The 22,101-nt window shown below is 38.3% G+C and overlaps 1 protein-coding gene across 3 annotated transcripts in view; it reads right to left on the reverse strand.

The window, feature by feature from the left end:
* The window catches only part of LOC103718100 (cleavage stimulation factor subunit 77), a 51,044-nt gene extending 38,124 nt beyond the window's left edge, over positions 1-12,920 (reverse strand). For 2 of the 3 annotated variants that reach the window (XM_008806765.3, XM_008806764.3), the window contains exons 1-8: positions 12,651-12,920; positions 12,435-12,506; positions 12,295-12,357; positions 10,554-10,663; positions 6,087-6,187; positions 4,871-4,932; positions 4,599-4,739; positions 4,081-4,209 (exon numbers count right to left, since the gene is read on the reverse strand). In XM_008806765.3, the coding sequence (XP_008804987.2) occupies positions 4,081-4,209; positions 4,599-4,739; positions 4,871-4,932; positions 6,087-6,187; positions 10,554-10,663; positions 12,295-12,357; positions 12,435-12,506; positions 12,651-12,668 (696 nt within the window). In that variant the 5' untranslated portion in view covers positions 12,669-12,920. Of the gene's footprint in view, positions 1-4,080; positions 4,210-4,598; positions 4,740-4,870; positions 4,933-6,086; positions 6,188-10,157; positions 10,302-10,553; positions 10,664-12,294; positions 12,358-12,434; positions 12,507-12,650 lie in introns of those variants that run through there. The other variant, XM_039117440.1, reaches the window with a different exon arrangement.
* Between the last annotated feature and the right edge of the window lie 9,181 nt (positions 12,921-22,101).

The following is a 22,101-nucleotide window of genomic DNA, read 5'->3' on the forward strand; positions in this document are numbered from 1 at the left end:
TATGGAATTCGGAACTCGCCCTAAACCGCTCGAAACCAATCACAACATTTCACGCATCCTTCCAACTGATCAGCCACATCCATAGAGGTCACTAGGGAGCCGATTATCACATGACTCCTTGTCTAAGACATCCTCTCAGATATATGATCGAGAGTTGCTTAGACAAGGCCACCACGCTATCAGATCGACTCAGTCAGGAAGGCAACATCCATCCTCCTAGTGTAGCTAGGCAAAGAGGGGCATGACAGAAAAGCAGACAGTTACTCAGTGCAACAGAAAAGAAAAAGAAAAGACAGTTGCAACCCTGATGGAGAGCGTGAAAGAGTCGGTTCACTCAGATTCAAAGACTAGCAAGAGCAGCGATGACAGTTCTGATGGTCATGGATCTGATGACTAAAAAGGGAGTGAAGGACATGAGACCACCATTTAAAAGAGAGTCGCAAGATGGTCTTCGATTCATCAATGAGTTCCAGTTTACGCATGCTACATAGGATAGGAACCACGGTGCACAATCTGGTAAAGCCTATAAGAATACAATTATATATAGAAGATGTGCTCCTCGAGGTCGTTCAGGAGGACACGATGCAACTGCCTATGACCCCGCACGTGGAGTAGAAACCATAGACATATCAGGTTCCGAGTCGTATATTGGATCCTATTACCAACAACCACAGACAGCCTATGACCCATACGGATACGGATATGGATATGGTATGTCAGAGGCATCGTCTTTTGATTGCTACTACCCTATGCAGCCATGAGCATCTTACGAGTCAGATTTTGCTACCGGCATATTCGAATAGGCTCCGCCACAGTCATATTATCAGGCAGAGAACATCTCTCAGAGCCAAAGCTTCAGTGAGAGATCTGAGGTTGGTTATAACCTAGTGCATTCCTTATGGGATAAGCGTACAGGACTACAACGCGGCTTGGTTAGAGAGGGTGGGCTGATGTGCTTCCTGATTATGTTAATGATCCAAATATCTACAAGAGGCATCGCCACTCGACGAGATTTTCGATATCGATATGTATGTTGATATCAGTATATATGTTCTACTTTAAATATATGAAAATTGATTGTAACATTTTATATTTTGTATCTCACTAATTGATTTTAGAATATTTCATGTTGCTTCTTCTAACATGTAACATCTCACTAATCAGTTTATATTTTACATCACTCTAGAATATCAAGAGGCATCATTTAGGATGTATCGAGATCATAAAAATATCAAAAAAAAATCAAAAATATCAAATTACACTTAAAATAATTAAAAAAATAAAAAAATAATTACTATTAATTCAAACTTAAAAAATATTTTAAAAAAATTAGGATACCGGTTTCGACCACCAACCGGGACGGGTCCCGGTACCGGTTCGGTATACCTTGGGTCAAAGAAAACTAGCCAAGAAAGATTCTGACCAGGCCTTCCCTTGGGTATTGAAGTCATCCGAATGAGTCTCTTTTAGATAGGATATTTGCAAATTGAAATGTGATTTATTTTGATTAATTTTTGACGAATTGTTGTAAGGATCTTTGGATGCCCAAATTTTAAGAAATAATCACCTGTTTTGCAGAGTCCTAAAAGAACATTAAGTAGGCTGAAAATAGGGACAGTGAATCGAAGTTTAGTAAGCAATGTTTGGCTAAATAGCTACAGGTTTGTCTTCTGTTTAGAGTCCTAACTGAAGTCAATTGCTTGGCCAACCAAGCTAATGACATAGGGGAGAGACCAGCTGTTTTATTTACATGCAGCAATTGAAAACTTTGGTCATATCAGGTCAGTTAATGATGCTTGGCACCAATGTCATGACTCATGAGTCTAATTCATGGGTTGGGTGCAGTTGTGGTCTCACATGACCTGAACCTAAACCAAACTGCTCTTATGTCTAGGATGTTGGATCAATGCTTGACCCAATTACACAACTCACATATCAACTTTTCTAGGACAGAAATTAATAACATGAACCAACCTTGTGCGACCTGTACATAATCTGGACAATGCCCGGTCTTGTGCAACCTGTACTTAATCCGATTAAGAAATGAGGTCTAAGACTTTTGGGTTGAAAGAAGAAACACCAAATTACAAATTTCAGCTGGAAGAAGTTAGATTCTAACCTACTGGAGTTGCAATGGGATGCGAAGCAATAGGCGGGAGGCATCCAAAATATCTAGTCTCTCCATCAATGTCTACCGAACCAACACCGATATGTATACCGGTGGCCTACCGGACTGGTTCCGGCCGTACCGAACCGGTATCACTGATTTGGCCAGGTTTCGGCTACCGCGCAGTTTTTTTTGGGAGGAAATTCTCTCTCTTTTGGATCTTTTTCTATGAATTTAAATTTAATTTGATTTTTTTGTTGTTGTTTTCTTAATGTTTTTTTCATGTTTTTTTTTATGTTTCTATGTTTAGAGTTTAAGCTAGATGATGTATCTTATTACTTTCAATTCCAAATGATACAAATCATAAAATGAACAACATAAAATATCTTCAAATAAATATACATTCAATTACATACTTTTAAAACACTCTCGGATATCTAAAATCAGAATGAGTGGCGATGGCTTTTGTAGATTTTCGGATCATAAGTATAGTCAACAGGAGACATATCAACCCACCCCTTTACCCAAGTGGCGTTGTAGTCTTGTTTACTCATCCTAGAAGGAACGCGTGCCAGGTTATAAGAACTCTCGGATCTCTCACTCAAGCTCTGGCTCTAAGAGGTCTTTTCTGACTGTGGAGTGGCCCATCTGAATATAGCGGCAGCAAAATCCGACTCGTAAGATGCTCCAGGTTGCATAGGGTAGTAGCTACCGGAAGATGCCTCCGACGCACCATGTTCATATCCGTATCCATATCCGTATGGGTCCTGAGCTGCCTAAGGCTGCGGATAATAGGATCCAGTATATGACTCGAAATCTGATACGTCTATGGATTCTACTCCACATGCGAGGTCATCTGCAGCTGCATCCTGTCCTCCTAAATGAGTGAGGCATCGAGAGAGACTGGCCAAAATGGCCACCGCTTTTTGACCACAGCACGCGGCGCTGTAGCAAATTGAAGGTGTACCGGTGCGAACCGGACGCGCTGTGGCAAACTGAAGGGGTACCGGTGCGAAGCGGTCCGGTTCGCACCGGTACAAGGCGATACCGGGCTTGTACCGGTCTGAACCGATCTATTTCACACTGGTACAAGGTGGTACCGGGCTTGTACCGGTGCGAACCGCATTCCCACCGGTACGCCCTTTGTATCGCTCGGTTCCGGCCCACCGCGGTTCCGATACAAGACGGAACCGTTTTCTACTGCAAGACCGGACCGGTCCGGTATATGCTGAACAAGCCGGTATGGATCAGTTCAGCATACCATGGTCTCCATATATCAGATTGTTTCCCAAGTACCGGTTTATCATGTTGTTTCCCACCTGCCCATGCGCACCACTCCTATGAATCGCACTTGTGAAATGATGCAATACCTAAGAGGCATCAGATCTTATCTGACACCTCCCATCCACCATTTTGCTTTTTATTGCAATAATGGGTTGTGATCTGAACCGATTACCAACTGATAGATAAGCAAAGTAATGATCTAATGCTTTTGTAATGTAAGGGAACAAGCGAGAAAAGAAAACAGTAGAGACAAACATCAACTGCAACCATGAGAAGAGGACGATCAAAAAAGCGTCTCGGATTTGTATTCTCATACCAAGCTAGAATGGTAGTTGATTCGCTATCTTACTGCATCATGAATAGAGTGTTTAAACATAACTACCTGGTAGATCAGAATGACTAGGTATACGTACAAAGAGAATGATATATGCCTGTTTTGTTTTCTCATTCCAAGCTAGAATGGTAGTTGATTTGCTATCTTAATTCATCATGAATAGGGTGTTTAAGCCTGACTACCTGGTAGATCAGAATGACTAGGTATAGGTACAAAAAGCATGCTATATGCGAAAGCTCACATGTGACAAACAACATACAAGACTGTCATTCACAGTAGCATAAAGCCAGTTCTTTTTTCATTTAGGTGTTGCACTGATTAGGAAACAATTCTAAATTTATAGAAGGAAACATACCTTGCAGGTACCAGTTGGTGGAACAGCAAGCATATTCCAATCAATTTCATCAATGTACTTCTTCCGCTCTTTGTAGACGGCCTTGGCGCTGTTAAACTTTGGATGATATTCAGATAATAGCCCTTTTGCCTAAAGAATGGATTATAATGAATTTCCATAGAGATTCAGATGCTTAAATTAATAAATTAGTAGTGAAGAATTGCAAGGCTGACTGCATGCTTTAATTATCCAAGTGACTACAAGTAATGCTGAAAGGGAAAAGCAAGGTAGCAAAACTAATTATAATATTATGAAACAATAGACGTATAGCATTTCAAAAGAAAAGTGGTTTTGCTACCTTTAGTTGACCAAAAAATAACAAAAGGTTCTGGAGCATTTCTAAAAATTAAGTTTCTATATGGTAGTAAGGGACATAAGAGAAATCTTACAGCTTAAAAAAGAACCACAGGAAATACAACCCTCAACTTTAGTAAAACAACCAGTGCCTATGAAAAGTTCCTGTACATAAGGCTTCTTACCAGTGCACGGCTAACAGAGTTTTCAAAATTTTCATAGTCTTTCCAAAGCTGTTCCACATGATGGGTTGGAGTAATAATTGCTTTTTGGTATACTTTCCGCACAGAAGTCATGCGGTGCGACTCTTCCTGAGCTGTTGTAACCTGAAAGAGGATTTTAGAAAAGCATATAATGTGTGCATATCTGAAATTCCCTTAAACAGCTCATTATGCAATTTATTTCAAACTGCATAAACAAGACAGAAGAACAGAGACTGGAAAGACACTGGACATACCGGCATTGACTTCAAGAAAGTAATGTACTCCATCCACACAGGTCCAGATGCGATGTCAGATCCTAATGAATCGATTAGTATCAAAGAACTAAAATTCATCAATATAAATCCACCTAAAATTTATTAAATATAAATCTAAGAATTCATCCTAATTTACCAAAAAAAAAGAATAATTAGAACACTTAAAAGGAACTTTAATCATTACAAAAGCCTGCAAATCAAAACAAAAAATAATGCCAGAATTCTATTTGCTTTTGTTTTGCGTTACAAGTTTTGAAGCATTTTTACCGTAGTTTTAGACCAAATCTGAACTGGTTAAAAACAAAGATACAACCCTAAAGCAAGGCTGGCGGAAACACCCCGAACCACTCGGTTCAGAGCGTCCTGAGCCATACCGGCGGCTTACCAAGACAGTTCCGGCAAAGAATCCGTAACGCCACCCCGGAGAAGAAGGAGAAGGAAAGAGAACAAAACAGAGAGTGAATAGGGGAGGGAGGGAGAGGGAGAGGGAGGAAGGCTAGTGGAGGGCCGGCGCTGGCCGTCAGCACTGGTTTGAAACAGAGGTTCGATCGCAGCCTGCACCACCCGCATCAGCGCCGGCCTCCGCCGTCCTCCCTTCCTCTCTCCGCCTTCTCTCTCTTTTTCTCTCTCGTTCTCCCTCTCCCTCGTCTCTTTTACTGTGTCAGTACAGACCCAGCACGGTCCGGTGCGAACCCACACCAACTCGTCCCATCGGGCAACCGGTACCGGTTCCGCCGATGCTGCTCTGAAGGAAACTAATTATCCAAGCTATCTCAAGCTAGTTCTTGAAATAGCAAGAGGAAACCAAATAAAATTATGACCACAGTGTTCACGCACTGCAGGAACCATAAAGGACAAGCAAAATTCCTTTTTTGTCATAATGTCCATTAGCATCTTGTAATAAGCCAATAACTACTGCAATTGCTGACATCCACCGGATAGAAATTGTTGCTCTTTATTCTAGCCTTATCATTAGTGCCGATGATGCAAGGAACAAATCTAGATGGACATGCCAGAAAAAATGTTTAATGGTTGTATCTCTCCATCCACGAAAATCAAGATCAACAATCAATCACTGAACACCAAATAAACAATTTTTGGAACAAAAGAGAAATGCATGCCATGTGAAAATTCAGAAGGTTCGACATTCCAAAAGTAAAAAAGAAATTCCAACATTGCAAGTGATTGTGCCTACCAACATAGCTCAGCATAAAATCAAAAGCTTTCTTGGTTTCTTCTAGACCCTCAGCTCCTTTCTTTTCATTTACTTTCTTGATGAAACGGATGTAACAAAGCCTACAAGTCAAATTTAAGCAACAATAAAAAGATTAGGTTATGATATTAACAACCAAATTAAAAACAAAAATAGCTTGACAGACAGCAAACAAGTATGTTTACTATTGAAAGAACTTTCTAAATCCCTTAGATGGAAATGATGTGGCAAAAAAAAAATTTAACGATAAGGCATTTGAATGGTTAAGATAAAATTGAACAAGCTAGAATCACTAAACAACTTCATGTCAAAACCACATGGTGCATGAAAGTTCACCTAAAACCCTGACATTCGAAGTCAATCTTCTGAATCAGAGTGCTTTTGCATTTGTCAACTTAAACCCACTAATTTGTTACTTCTGTCCCATTCGAGCATGTCTCATTTTTTTCCCTTTTTCTGAGATAATCAGCTGACATTCTTCAACAGGCCAAACAGCTCAACTAAGGATGTGATTACAGGTTTTGTCAAGGTTTCCTCCAGCCCCATTCTTTGGCTAAGCAGATCAACATATCCTCGCCTACTCTAGAAATCAAGACCTGAACCTACCAATTATGATACCCTCTCGGAGCGGTCTCTTATAAGCCTAGGGATACAAATGTCAACTAGATACTCAGATAACAATCCGCAGTGAGACAAATTTTACATGATACACCATACAATCTACAGTGAATTTCCTTCAATATAACAAACCAGAGGACAATATCATTCAAAATCAAACCATGACCCAACCCCTAACAGAAAAGAAATGTTGCCAGGATAGGGACTGAGTTGTAAAATCATAGAGAAGTTTAGATCATATCTAAACTTGGATAAAATCAAAGCTAGCAAGAGTTTTTGAGATTTCTTTCAGAAAATTAAAAAAAAAATTGTGCACATTGAACAAATAGTTAATTTTAAAGTTAATGAATGATGAATAAAAGCAATCATTGACCAAAAATTTTGGGACATCATCAAACCAGATATCATGTAACTCTACAGCTTCCATCACTCGGAGGTGGATTTGAGTCGACTCAACTACTCCTTCGTCTGCCTAATGCCAAGGAAAGAAGATGCCTCACATGTCAAAAGACTTCTGCCCCACCATCATGGTCAATGGCTTAAAATCATCCACAAAGTCCTAGTCAATCAACTGAAGTCAGTCATGCCCAGCCTTATCAGCACTTTAAAATCCACCTTCCTCCACGAGCGCTTCATTCTCGACAGCTATATATGCACCCACGAGACAATATCATATTCCATTAAAAAAATGGCACAAAGGGTTCCGCCAAAAGCTAGACTTCAGAAAGGCCTTCAACAATGTATGTTGAGACTTTCTATCCACTCAGATGCACCAACAGGGATTCACTGATAAATGGTGCTCATTCATCCAAGCCCTCCTGCATGACAGCAAATCTGCAATCATCCTAAATGGCCAGCCTGGGAACCAGTTCATCACCCACAACGGACTTAGATAGGGCAACACACTATCACCCGACGTCTTCTTCCTTGTGGCTCACGTCATCGGCAAAATAATTACATGAGTTAAAATAGGTGATCTGAAGGCACTAGCATATCGAAATTTGCTGATGATACCCTGCTATTTGTCGAAGCCACCCAGCAAATGATCTCAGCAATTAAATTCTAGTTGTATGATTATGAACTGGCATACAGGCTGCACATTAGTTTCTCCAAAAACCCACTTTCCTATTTGGGCAGGCAGCCAAACAAGGGACCTCAACTTGCCTCCATGCTAAATTATAAAAATAGCTCCATGCCTAACACCTATCTAGGAATCCCATTGCACCGCACTTCCCCTAGACAACATGACTGGCAACATTGATTAATAAGGTTGATAAAGAACTAGCTAATTGGAAGCAATAGTGTGGATCTTTAATTTAAGTGGCCAATCATTGTCCTTGGAATCATTAAATCTTTTGTCAAAGATATAGTATTTAATGCATTTTCTCTCTCTATACATGTATAGATTTACATATATGTGTGTATATATTATGAGATGGACTATGACCTCTGAAAGAAGAAGATAATCATTCCACTTGCTTTTTCTAGTTATCAGTTTTAGAATTAAAAATTCTATATTGATACATATTTTTTAAATCAAATTGGGAAAAAAGAACGAAAGAGTCAAAGAGTCCCAAATTCCTAATCATGCCTTCTTCAAATAACAACTTATTTTCCTTCTTTGTCTCCCTCATCCTTTCCCTCCATCCCACATGGCAACCCATCCCAACACCCCCCCTCCTGCCCATGGTCTGTTGAACCGGCCGGTTCAGCACGTACCGTACCAGTACCGGTGCCAACCGGTATGGTTCGGCCGTGAAAAACGGTTACGGCCTCTGAGAGGTGGAACCGACCAATTTTCGCTATGTATCGGCCTACGCGCGGGAAAGAACGCCCACACGAGCGCAGGGCCGCACGCAGCTTCCCACGCAGGAAACTGCCCCCACCAACTGGGAACTGCGCAGGGCAGCTCGCCCGCGCAGGGCAGCGCGCCCGCGTGCTTCCCCGCACGGGATATTTAATTAATGCCACTCTGTGGCATTTAACGTGGGGTGTGTGCAGACGCGTGCACCCCTGCGCGTCCCTGCACGCGCGTGGAAATGGCATCTGTTCGGTACCGATTTAAACCGATACGAACTGGAACCATACCGGTCCGGTAGGCGACCAATACGCCTACCGGTCCGGTAGGCGACCAATACGCCTACCGGTCCGGTAGGCGACCAATACGCCTACCGGTATCGATACGGCGTACCTTGCTCCTGCCCACTTCCTTCAGCAGTCTCATCCTACACCTCTCAGCCTAATGCTTTTGACCTACTAGGTGGCAAGAGAAGAGGGTGAACCAAAGAAGGTAGGCTAGAGGTCGTGGGATTGTGGCTATCGCCATCAAGCGTGAGCTTTAGCTTCCTAGCTATAGTCCCATGGTTGTGGCAATCAATCCAACCCACGTAAAACTCGATTGCCAGATGGGTGGAGAGAGTTGATGAAGGGGGAATTTTATCAACAACAAGGTCGGTTAAGAGTTGGTGGTTGGTGGAGAAGTGAGATTTACTAGTGGTGGTGGAGAAATGGAGGAAAGGAAGGTGGTGCTAGGACTGCCAACAGACAAGGGATGAGGCCAATTGTGGTGGTGAAGTAATGACAGAGGATTGGGACTTGTTGTGGTGAACGATTGATGGAGGGCTAGTGAATGATTGACGAAGGAGGGCTCCTTGTGGTGTGACTACCGAGGTCTGTGCTAAAGGAGAAGAAAAGCATTACAGGTTGGCATAGGACAAAATAAGTTAGACGACCAAGGAGGGGATCTGGACAATTTGGATCCATGATCAAGAGCAAGTAGCAGAAGACTAGTGCTTGGTCGGCCAAGAGATGAGGGAATGGAAAGCGAAAGCTTTTTTAATAGCCCTTTCTATTTCCTTTAATATGGACAAATTAAACCTCAATCCGATGGCTAAAAGGATCAGACTGAATACCCTCTTCTCTAGATAGGAGCATAGTCCATTCTCTCTCAACATGTACAGCATCATCAAATACCCATGCAAAGTATATTTCTTCTTCCCAGTTATTCAAACACATTAGAATAAATAAATTAGGATTTCTTTTAATATAATTATAACATTTCCAAGGTATATTTTTAATGCAAAAAGTAATACAAATGTGCATTTCAAAGGATTGCCAATAAAAAATAGATTTAGTCGGACACACACTAGCAAAGCAAGCTGCAATGCTTGATTATAAAATGCTGTAAAGCTTGGTTTAAGTGAAGGTAAATCCTAATGACATTATTTTAAGTAGCCAAGTGGTATAAAAGAGAAAATGGGATGCTAAAGTGAAGCTATGTATGGGAGATAAAGTTTCCCATATTGTTATTTGACTCTGTAAAGCAAGCATGACTGTTCAACATAACACAACTATGAAGAAACTGATTGCCTTGCGAGCCCAATATAAACTCACAACCAAAGTTTGCAATCTCAGTACTGGATCCTGTATTGATACCATGCTGATACAGTGTCAGTATGCACGGTGCAGGGGTTAGTTCGGCATATTGAAACTCGGTATGCCCCTTGTGCTGAGTCTTGATTCAACACCGGTACAGTACAGTATAGCTAGTACGGAGCGGTGCGCATTGGTACGGCGAATCTGTCCATAACTACCAGCATCAAATGCATGGTACAACTAAAAATTTTAAAAATTGAGTAGATGGATGTGTATGTCATGCTAAGCAGTTATATCTGAACTATCAATACACTGATTGTCGTGCAAGCGCGAACACATAACTACCCATGTCAGGTGCATGTCTCCACTGAAAATTTTGAAATTGAGTAAATGGGCATGTAATGCATGCTAAGAAATAATATTTACTATACAGCACTAGCAGAAAGAAAGGCTTACCAGAGAAAAATATGAAGACAATTTAGTAAGCACCGGCTGAATATTTGTTTTGTAGTCTCATCATTGTTTACATTCATGTATGCCTCCACATACTGCTTCCAGTATTTTGCCTACAAGATTAAAAGGGGAATAGCAGGAATGAAGAAGGGGGCCCAGTCAGACTTTCGTCTCAGACTGCCTTAGACAAGGTTATGCCCAATGGGGGAAGAAGAAGAGCATTTTTTCTGGTATAGGCCAGCAATTAAACAACAATAAGATTTCCAAATCGGAAAAACAAGGCTGTGTAGCTTAGGCAACGATTTAAAGCATTTTGGCAAAGGGAATAGTAATTTAATGTTGCTAACATTTTAAGGTGGCATAGGGGATATGAAGCAACCATAATGCAGAGCCTATGACATAGACTTCCTTTATGTTACAGGTTGTGTAGTCTTCTTCTTTTTTTCAATCTATGCAATTGTAGTTTTTTATTAGCAAGATAATAATTTCCAAGATATGGGGGAAATTTATATCTGCAATTAAGCCAATACATGACCAGCACTTGCATGGGTCAATCTATGGAGTATTCCAATTAAGTCCATTGGACACCCACCTATGAAAATCCAACTGAACTTTTAAAAAATGTGTAAAGATAGGAAAAGGCAAATAAAGGTCACGATGTGTCTATCCAAGCTTTAACATGCTCCCTCAATTTTCTAGTGGCCCTGCAACTCCCCCCTCAGGTGGCTAACCACCCATCTTTCCTCACCTATTCTTCACTCCATTTATTCTACTCCCCTATTCTTCATTCCATCCATTCTAGTCCCCTATTCTTCATTCTATCCATTCTATTCCTTTATTTTCTCCTTAGTAGCTAAAAACTTCTACCTAGTGTCATCTACATGATTTGAAAACTACCTAAAAAAATCTCTTTGCACCTGCTTCCAGAGTGTTCCCTTACTAATTAGAGGTTTGTTTACTATCTTTTAATGTGCCTTTATGGTTTAAACTTGTCAAAAGTTAAAACTTGGTGATCTTTGTGCTATCTAAATCTCGGACCTGATCTTGGTTTTATGTTATTAATATCAAAGTTCTTCTTGATATTTAACCAATGCTTGTACAAAATTAACAATTACAATTATCATGGCAATGGGCTGGACCAGCCAGACTGTCTCAAAGTTTTGGCCCAAAAAACTGGCCTCCAACTCCACAGAAAAGTTGTCAGTTGGAGACATACAAAGTAGAAGCTCACATAAATACAGCCAGCCCAGGCCAAATTATACCCATCAAGCCTTTTCCTGAAAATTTTGGTTTAGTTTTATAAATCCCCATTCATCGGTCACTCAAATTTTGGTACAGGTTTTTAATAATTTCTTTACTAGGCCTGTTCAATGATTTTTTATTTACTACATATTTGGCTTTACATTGTAAAATCTAGCATACAATTGAATAATTGGATTGATGCAAAATCAACAAGACCAGATCAAGTTCCCGTATGAGCAAATCCTTAAATCACCCACTTCTATCAACACCCAAAATCACTTCTCTCTAACATCTAGAGCGCACATTGGGTGGGGCCAACAAATCAGTTAAATGAGAATATTAAATATTTTCCTTTCTGCACTAATCCACCCATGTAATGGTCCTTCTTTTGTCCAAATCAAGTGCAAATTTCAAAATTCCAATCGACAGTTTGCAAGCATATCAATGCAGTTAAATAAGAAAATACAAATCATAAATCGCAATGTCGTTGCTAAACATTTACAGCAGTAGGAAAAGTCGAAAGTAGCTTCTCGTAAATTGGTGCCGCCTCCAAGATAGGTAGATGCTGCAGAATCCATCAGAACCGATCAGACAACTCAAAATCCCGAGATAGAATTATATCACTATACATCACCATCTCACCTGGGCCTCATTGGCAAGAATTTCAGCAGCTTCAACATTGTATATGTCAGTAATGGCAACGTCCGCACCTTTCTGCTCCAATAAAACGAATCGAAATATAAAATTATAATCGCGTGGAGAACAATACATCAGAAAACCCAAAAAAGATTAAGTAAACGACGGGAAACGGTAACCCTAGAAATCCAAGGGCCGAGCAACAGAGGGGGCAAGTTTTACCTTTGATTCCTCGGCCATTGCTGTCGCCCTCGATTCGAGATTTTACAGCTCAAAAACCTTCAATTCGATACCACTATCATAAGGGAGGGATTAGAGCTTCTGGGATCGCATGAAGATCGAAAGGTTGAAAAATTAGCGATTCGACAGCACAAGGCGAAAGATTGAAAAGATTCCGGAGGGATCCGACGGGCTCTTCTCTCCCATGCAGGATGGGGTGGGGCGAGAGAGAGAGAGAGCCGGCATATAGGGTTGGGTCCAGCCCTCGCACACGACCCGGTATGAAAGACCATTAAACCCTACCGATCTTTACATGCTTTGGGTATGGAATTTGGATTAGATGAGCAAGTCAAATTGATCAATGTAACAAAGATTAATGAAAATTTTAAAAAAAATATTAAACAAATATATACATTAACATATAAGCTGTTAAATTCAAAAACAAAGATTTCTTTCTTTACAACATGCATAAAAATTAATATTAATAAGATAGATTCTATTATCAAAGTTTTGAGCTTTTTGGCTTCCATGCAATAAAAGAAATGCAAAATTAATAGAGATGAGGGAAAAGGTATAATTTTAGAGGCTTTTTATATTTTGTATTCTAATACTTTAAATAACCCCAATATGGACAACTAACTAGCAATATCACAAATGTGGGCACCTCCGAGCACCTCCTATTAACCTTTGATCAGCTTTAGCTCTAATCTATCATACAATAATTGCTTGCTACTTTGGCACCCTCTCTTTCTCCCTTCTCCTCCTTTTCTATTGGAATTTACTTTATCCTAAAATTTACAAAAAAACATCCTTAGTTAATGTTAGATAGTATGGTAAGTGAAGCTTATAAGAAGCTTTGTAAAATTAAAAAAAAAAGAGTATCGTAAATAAGTTTTGAAGCATTACAATAAAATATTGTTATATCTAATTAAACAATAAAAGATTCAAGGAAACTGATGTTTATAATTTTTAAAACACTATATTAATATATGTACTAAGATGAAGCAGTTAATTATATAAAATACTTTGAAAACATTTGTTGCATTTCTAGTGACATCAATTAGTCTGATGAAGAGTTATAAAATAACAAAATTTTATTTAAAGTGGAAATTACAAAAATAACATCACCTTTGTGAATTAAAAAGTGAAAAATGTTAGCAATCTTAATAGAAGTGTGGAAGATGTTATAGTTATCAATAATCAAATAAACATATGCAGTGATTAGTGAAGAACTAAAAGTTCAAAGAAAAAAAGATTGGAAAAGATGTTCTACAATGTATTGAAGCAAAACTCCATTAACAAATTAAAGTAACTAAAACTTTGTTATAAGAAAATAATAATTATAAAAGACCTTACGCATGCTATTAAAAATAAAAATAAAGGCACATCCATATATATCCCACTTTTATAGATACTAATATTTTTCTACCATCATTTGTTAAACCTAAAATATATTTCCTTTTTCTTATATCCTGCATCTAAACATGAAATCATTTCTAACAAGAAAAGATGAATAAAAGTATAATAGCAACTTCATCTATAATTCATATGAATATTATTTCTCCTTATGCCTTAAAGAGTATAATCTATATTTCTATATACAATATGGAAGTCCTTAAGTCCCATGTACTGCTAGGTTATGAAGCCTATAATTTTTTCTTTCTTGACTTCCTATTTTGCATCAATAAAAATAGGCCCACGAGGTTTATTAAGCAATGAGAGGTTAGAAAAAGCCATTATACTGCCTCCTCAAAATCCCTACCCCCAGCCCTTAAAAACAAAAAGAAGAAAAAGAAAAAGATTTAATGATTCTTTATATACTAGTCTCTTAAAAACTTAAAATTTCCACCCACACCCTCCCCCCCCCCCAACTGTTAGGTTATGAAGCCTCTAAATTTTTCTTTCTTAACTTCCCATTTTGCATCAATAAAAATAGGCCCACGCGTTTTATTAAGCAGTGAGAGGTTGGAAAGTACTATTCATGATTCTCTATATGCTAGTATACTAGTATCTTAAAACTTTAGAATTGCCAACACCACCCCCCCTCTAAAAGAATAGGGGTGGCAATTTACTCCATCCCATTGTGTATCTAACCTAACCCAACCCTAAGAATGGGGTATATCTAATACCCAACAGATCTGGGAGGGTACAGGTACTGGTAGATCTCATCTTAAATCAGACCCAAATATATATCTCTTCACAAATCCTCTTCCTATTCTTTGCTCTAGTTGCTCCACTCATGAGAAACATTCAACATATAAAAGGTTACTGTTACGGGGGGTTCCCCGAATTTAGTCCCACATCGACCGTGTAGTGGGAAGGTCTGTGCCATATAATGGGGGGCTCAATAACCCTTCCCTTAGGAGGCGCCTTTTGTGGGGCAAAACCGTGAGGCGCCGTGAGGAGGGCTCCGGGTACGCTCGACCCCCGAATCGGACCCAAAGCGGACAATACCTTCTGGGGGACACTTTCTCTTCCGCTGCTCGGATCGGTGGGGACTCTGCTGGTGACGGGGTGCAAATCCCGCATCAGATGGCGCTAGAGGAAGGGCCTCGGCCCTCCGCCTATCCAGTAAGGAGCCGACCCGGGCACAGGACCTCCCCACTGGGGGGGCTGTGTTACGGGGGGTTCCCCGAATTTAGTCCCACATCGATCGTGTAGCGGAAAGGTCTGTGCCATATAATGGGGGCTCAATAACCCTTCCCTTAGGAGGCACCTTTTGTGGGGCAAAACCGTGAGGCGCCGTGAGGAGGGCTCCGGGTACGCTCGACCTCCGAATCGGACCCAAAGCGGACAATACCTTCTGGGGGACACTTTCTCTTCCGCTGCTCGGATTGGTGGGGACTCTGCTGGTGACAGGGTGCAAATCCCGCATCAGTTACTATTAGATGTATGCCCTAGAAGCCAATCTGGCTGATACATTATTAATTCTGGGACATAATTTTGTACTTGACTTTATTATTATTGAATAATAAATGGGCATCTTTTTCATTCATATTGATTATGTGTTATGAATCGTCTAAGGAATTAATAAGATGATGATACATATTCTCAAGAGTTGAGAATTTGAGCCATGTATCATTAGTGATTAATTTCTAAATGCTCCTGATCAATGGATCATCATGAGGACGGTGATCAATCCGATGAGATCAGTGCACAGATCGCTTTCCTTATGGATGGACGAGACTCGAGTCTACAGTGTAGAGACACTAAAGTGATAGTGCAGGTGCTTGTTAGAGAACAAGGGTACTGAGCGTGACCAAGACAAGAAGTCACTTGGATGTCTATCCACTCGTCAGTGATTTGCTTGATGTTGCAGTAGTGTGACTAGTCCTTTGACCTGCGATGCTTCGGCTACTCATAGTGAGGTTATTGTAGTTTGACTATACGTATACATGGTCTCTAGTCATATGGGTCCTTGTAGTGTAGATTGGCTGCAATAGGTTCACTGTAGGAGTAGGGTATGCACTTACATAGAATCTATCAACCTTAATAGATGAGGAGTGATCCTATGTGATTTATAAGACTGAGTTCTAAGACCTTGGCCAGGGCAATATATATAGTGGAGAAAGAGTTTTCCACTCTCGAACTCAAGTCGAATAAATCTAGACATATGACAGACGATGGGGTTTGACGAGTTATCCATGACCTCTGTTCTGTAGGGATTCATGATAGAAGAGCTGTATCATACGATAACTGTACCTAGAGGTTCATCATTCTATTCTGCTGGGTAGCCACTACATACTGTTAGGTGTCACTAGTGGATGGTGAGACTCACATGAACCATCTTGATGGTTGATGATCCCTGGTGAGTTGAGTTGGAATTGTTTCAACCTATTGAAAAAAGTTTTTAATGATATTGTGATAGAGATCGCAATATATCTCACTACCAGTCAGAATAGAACCTATGGGATCACACACATTAGAGGTATTGACCGATCCGATGGTTGAATTGTGATTAGGAATCACAAATAATCAATTTGATTGATAATTGGTTAACACGCTAAGAGTTAGTGAGTTGAAGAAGGAATAATTACAATCGGATTGCAATTTAATTTAATTAATTGGATTTAATTAATTAGACTTGATCATGAGTTCTACTTGGAGTAGGATTCTTGGAGTCCTAATTAGATTAGAATTTCAAATTAAATTAGAGTCCTACTTGGAGTAGGATTTCTAAAGTCCTAATTGCCTTAGGGCTGAAATTTAATAAGTCCTAATTAGATTAGAATTTTCTTAAGTCCTAATTAATTTTAATCTAATTAATTAAATGACTCCTAATTGGATTAGGATTGAAGAGTTCAATTGAGTTATTGTTCAATTAAATCCTAATTAGATTAGGATTTGGAGGAAATTGAAATGGGTGCAAATCCTATTTTGAATAGGATTGAATCCTAGCACTTGGACCCAACCCTCCCCACTTAATTAGATTAAGTAGGGGCTAACCAAATAGGAGAAGAGGGAGGGGCCTACACCCCTTCCTTGGCTGGTGGCGTGAAGGAAAAAGGAGGGGCCACGCCCCTCCTATTTTGAATTCACAAAGGGATAGAGATGAGCTCCTAAATTCTCTATCCACATACCATAAAAGAGGGGTTCAAAGGGGCTACGAATTTTTGATGGTTTTTCCTTAGGATTTTTGGCAGCAAGGAACCTCCTTCCATCCCTCCTTTCAGCCGCAAGAAAGCAAGAAAAAAAAAGGCTTGTGGCGTGGCCCTTCTTCCTTCCATTCTTTGGTTCCAACGCGAAAGGAAAAAGAAAAGGCTGCAGGCTTTACATTCTTCTTCCTACATCCCTCCTTCTTCCTCCTCTCAAGGCAATCAAGAGTGATTCAAAGGAGAGGATCTTAGCCATCAAAAGGCATTTCTGCAAGGAAGCTAGCATCCCGGGGAGATCCAAAAGCTTCGATCGGTGCTTTACCTCGTGTGGATACCCGTAGAGGCCAGATGCGTGTGCGGCTTCCATCAAACCTTCAACAAATCCATGTAAATCAGATTTGCGGAAACCATCTACCCGCACAAGGTGAAGATCTGATCTTCTTAATGACTTAAAAATGGTTCACAAGAATTTAATCCTAATCTATCTACAAACGATGTTTTAAAAATACGTTCATGCGATAAATGGGATCCGCGCATGCCCTTCCGCTGCAGATATGAAAATTTTTGAAATTTTTCTGCGACATGTATGAGATCCTAACAGTTACATGCCATGAATAATACTTAGTTGTTCATTTTTTTAGTTGATTGCTTTTTTTAGTTCAAGAAACATTTGATTTTTTAAAATATTTTTTTTTATTTTTTGTATTTCTGAAAATTTGATTTATTATATTCTATATATTCGACTCTTATTTGGTTTAATATTATATGAAATACTAAAGTTTATTTTTATATTTTTTATTTGTTTGATTTGTATTTCAAAAAAATATTTTTGTAACTTTATCCGACCCAATCCGTCCAACCCGCTCCATCTAACTCAATCGCCCCACTCTGCCCCAAGACAAGGAGGGACATATATAGGTAATAACCTACCCAATCAATTGCCATCCCTATCTAGAAAAAAGAAATTGCTACGTCTTCAATCCTCCTAAAATTTTTATATTGAAATTTGGTCCCTTAAAATCTTCAGATATTTCAATTTTCTCCTATGTAACAAATCAAGAATTTTTTTTTTTTTTTTTCATTTCCATCTCTCTCCCCCCCCCCTCCCTCCCCCACCATCCTCTTTCGTGTTATTGATCAATAATTTCATCCCTTAAAATAGTTGACCATTTGTCAACTATTTTTCTTTCTCTTTTCTATATTATGATTTATCGTTACTTGCCTTTAGTACTAAGATCAAGTTTTTCAAATCCTTACATCAAAAGAACATTAACCCATGTATTGAGGGATAATCTATTTGTTACTCATCATTGATACTAGCTTAATAATGAATACAATGGTTCTTTCCTCAAATTTTTATTTTATTTATTAATATACTTATTAAATAGAAACGAAATTATATGGAGGTGTAAATGTTAGGTTTGATCGAGAGCTATTGGTTGCAAGGTGTGAAATGCCCAACACATGAAATGCATTGTCGAGCAAAGAATACATGGTTAGTGGCGGTAGGAAGCTTTGAATTATAGAATGAATATGACACAAATAGATAACCTGAACTTATAATCAGGACATACTTGAAATTAAATCCCTCGTGAAACAAGAACATAAATCCTATTCATGACTACAACACTAACCTGTCCAAGAAAAAAAACCTAGTAAAAGAAATATCTTATATAAATATCAAAAGAAACTATAAATATCAACCACTGAGTAATTAATAACTAACAACCATAGTCAAACCAAAACAAAAGAGTCCCAAATAAAATGCAACATAGCATATTTCAATCCAACAAAAATACATGAGCAACATAAGTCCATAAAAAGTATCCATGACCATGATCAACTTTCCCTTTGCATTATTTCCTACTTCAACTTCCCAAATTTAGGAGAACCTATAAGCCAAAATAACAAAATTCAACCGTTAGTAAAGACAAATAATTGAAAAACATGAAACTAGAAAATATGAGCAAGTATTAATTGGTAAACCATGATTCATCTCCCTAAGGTCTCTGCATTGGCATCAATAGTGGTCGAGCTTTGAGTTGATTTTGCTTCATTGTAGAAACTTGAGTTCATAACATCTTCTACAATCTCATCTAACTTAGATTCTAAAACATTTATATTAAAATATTGTAATAAATAAGAATAAATTCTTTCAAAAAATTATAGCAATGTAATTAATAGACATATACCTTTCTCTCCAAGTATCCAATCTCGAGTGCAGATCGAGGCCTCGATAATATTTGCTTTAAATGCACTACGATGCTTAACAAGTACTTACCCAGCAACACTAAAAGTAGATTCAGAAACGACTATAGATATTGGAATAGTTAAATATCACATCCCATAAGAGAAAGTTCATGATATCGAAACTGATTTGCTTTCCAAAATTCAAGAATATCCAAATTGGACTTTTTATCTAAATATAATTCCAATTGAGACTTTTGTGCAACATTCACAAAATCAAAGCTTCCAAATGAATTAAAATCCTACATTATTGGAAACATAAAATGAGTTATTGATAAAAAACAATATCATATAACTTAAAAATATTCGCTGTTCTAAATGGTTCGGGATCCTCATAAGATGTAACACACTCTCTATGTCTCCATGAGTTGGTATGCTAGTAATAGGGGTTTTAGAAGAAGCAAGTATAATGATTAAATAGAGAAAACATAAAATCGAGGATGCACATGTTCTCTATACAACTATATCCATGCAACTTCTTATAACAATACTCCACAAACTAAAATTTGTTTGAGGATCCAAAATGACTGCCATGGCCAAGATTAAGTTATGATCTAACTAATATTTTTCAAATTTTTCATATATCTGTTGTACCATTCTTTGCATGAAAGCATCTATACTTTGTATGTCTTGCCTCAAAGTAAACTTAATCAAAAAAAATAAGAAAAATGCAAGTTTGATGTAGGATATTTAACACCTAAAAATACCAAACTAGCATCATAGAATATACTCAATAACTTTCTAATCTTCTCAACTTTGCCGCAATTTTCTTTGGATGGACAATGCTTGTAATTAGAGTTACTTAATTTCTAATGAAGAAAGATATGGTGGTAAAAAAGAGCACTCTCTAACATCAAAAAAGTTGAATTCCATCTTGTAGGAACATCTTGCCTTAAGCCTTTTCTACTTTCCAAAGAAACTTATCTAACACTATCGCACCTCTGACCTGAGTTTATGAACCGAGGGTCGTGTCAACTATCTCATACTTATAGAAAACTCTTCCTACAAGCATGCAAGGCATTTCAATATGATATCATAAATATGCAGCGGAATAATTTAAATAATAATGCAAACTTTATTTCAATAACTAGCTCAATATTTAATTGTCTCATGATTCTAACAATATTTTAAGGTAGTACATCAATTTAAATAAAACAAATCTAAGATAATCTATGCCAAAGTTCTGCTAGTCGCTCTTCCATATTAAAACTCCGATCAGGCTAGTTCTCTGAATCTATAAAAAAAAAAATCATATAATGAGCTAGACAACCTAATAAGTAGTGATCACTTAGCTAAACAATTTAAGCAATCAAATAGATAATAATTTATAGAAAATAAATATATATGCAGTACTAATATACGAATCAAATCTTTCTTAGAATATTAAATTGTTGTTTATAGATTCAAATTCTTTCAAATATTCAATTCATCTTACCAATCTTGAGCTATGATCAAATCTTTTCTATAGTAGGGTCATAACAACAGCTAATCGTCTTGTGGTTCGTGCATTATCTTGCAGTAAAGTCCTTCAAGACCATGTATTTGCTTACAGTATATCGCTCATCATCTTGGACACAACCTTCAGGACAAATTATGTCCCAGCGTATTAGCCTCCATTGGTAGAGTCCTCAACATAGCCAGATTGAAATTCAAATAGTTTTAGATTTCATATTTCAGTTCTAAAATTATGCGGTGTCAAAATCAATAAATTATATTAATAATAAGATCATATATTGACATAATATTCCAAAATAACATATTTTATAACAATATACTGTCCATCAAATTCGTGCATTATAAATAATACCACTCATAAGTCATGAATATAATAATTTAATGATTACTAGTAAATTTAGAAAAAGTGAAGCATTACTTACCTTGCGAATTCAATCCATCTAACAGATCTAATTAATCCCAAAAATCTTTCTTAGAGCTTAATATCCAAAAAATATTTTTTCATTAAATTTTCATCATAATTATTTTAAAAAATAGAAAACTTAAATTACAATACCCTCACAGGGCTTACTAAGCAGGAGTGCCCAATACCCCCGGCCAGTCTGATCAAAGTGAAATTTATCAAATCATACTCGAACTAGGATACAGATGGTTCAATATAGATCTGAGTAATCAAATCTAATAGTATTTAGCAGGAGCTAGGATGGGGGCTGAGTCAAGCTATCATAGCCTCCTTGGTGCCAATGTACTTGTCTGCTCTAGTCAAGAGCTTGGCATAGTTGCTCGAGTACCTCTTCTCTAGGAAGAAAAGGAACCGAGGTGTCTTCAATCCACTCCTCATGGTGGATATAGCGACCAAGTGATTCAGATTGCAGACTTCAAATGTGGCCTCCTTTAAGTGGCAAACGTAGTCCCATATTGACTCCCTCTCCCTCTACTTGATGGCAAAGAGGTGTCATAACCCTTTCTTTGCCTCCTGTTGCTCATGAAGTGGGCAGCAAACATCCTACCAAACTGTTTGAACAAATGAACAAAGCTCCATTGTAGCTCGATGTACCACAACCATGTTGCCTTTCAAAGCATGACAGGGAAGGCTCTACATAGTACAATGTCAATGTCTTCTTGGTGCATCATGTGACCTTTGAAGCTCTCCAAGT

The sequence above is a fragment of the Phoenix dactylifera genome, unplaced genomic scaffold (genome assembly GCF_009389715.1).
Source record: "Phoenix dactylifera cultivar Barhee BC4 unplaced genomic scaffold, palm_55x_up_171113_PBpolish2nd_filt_p 000222F, whole genome shotgun sequence".
In the NCBI taxonomy this organism is placed as follows: Eukaryota; Viridiplantae; Streptophyta; class Magnoliopsida; order Arecales; family Arecaceae; genus Phoenix; species Phoenix dactylifera.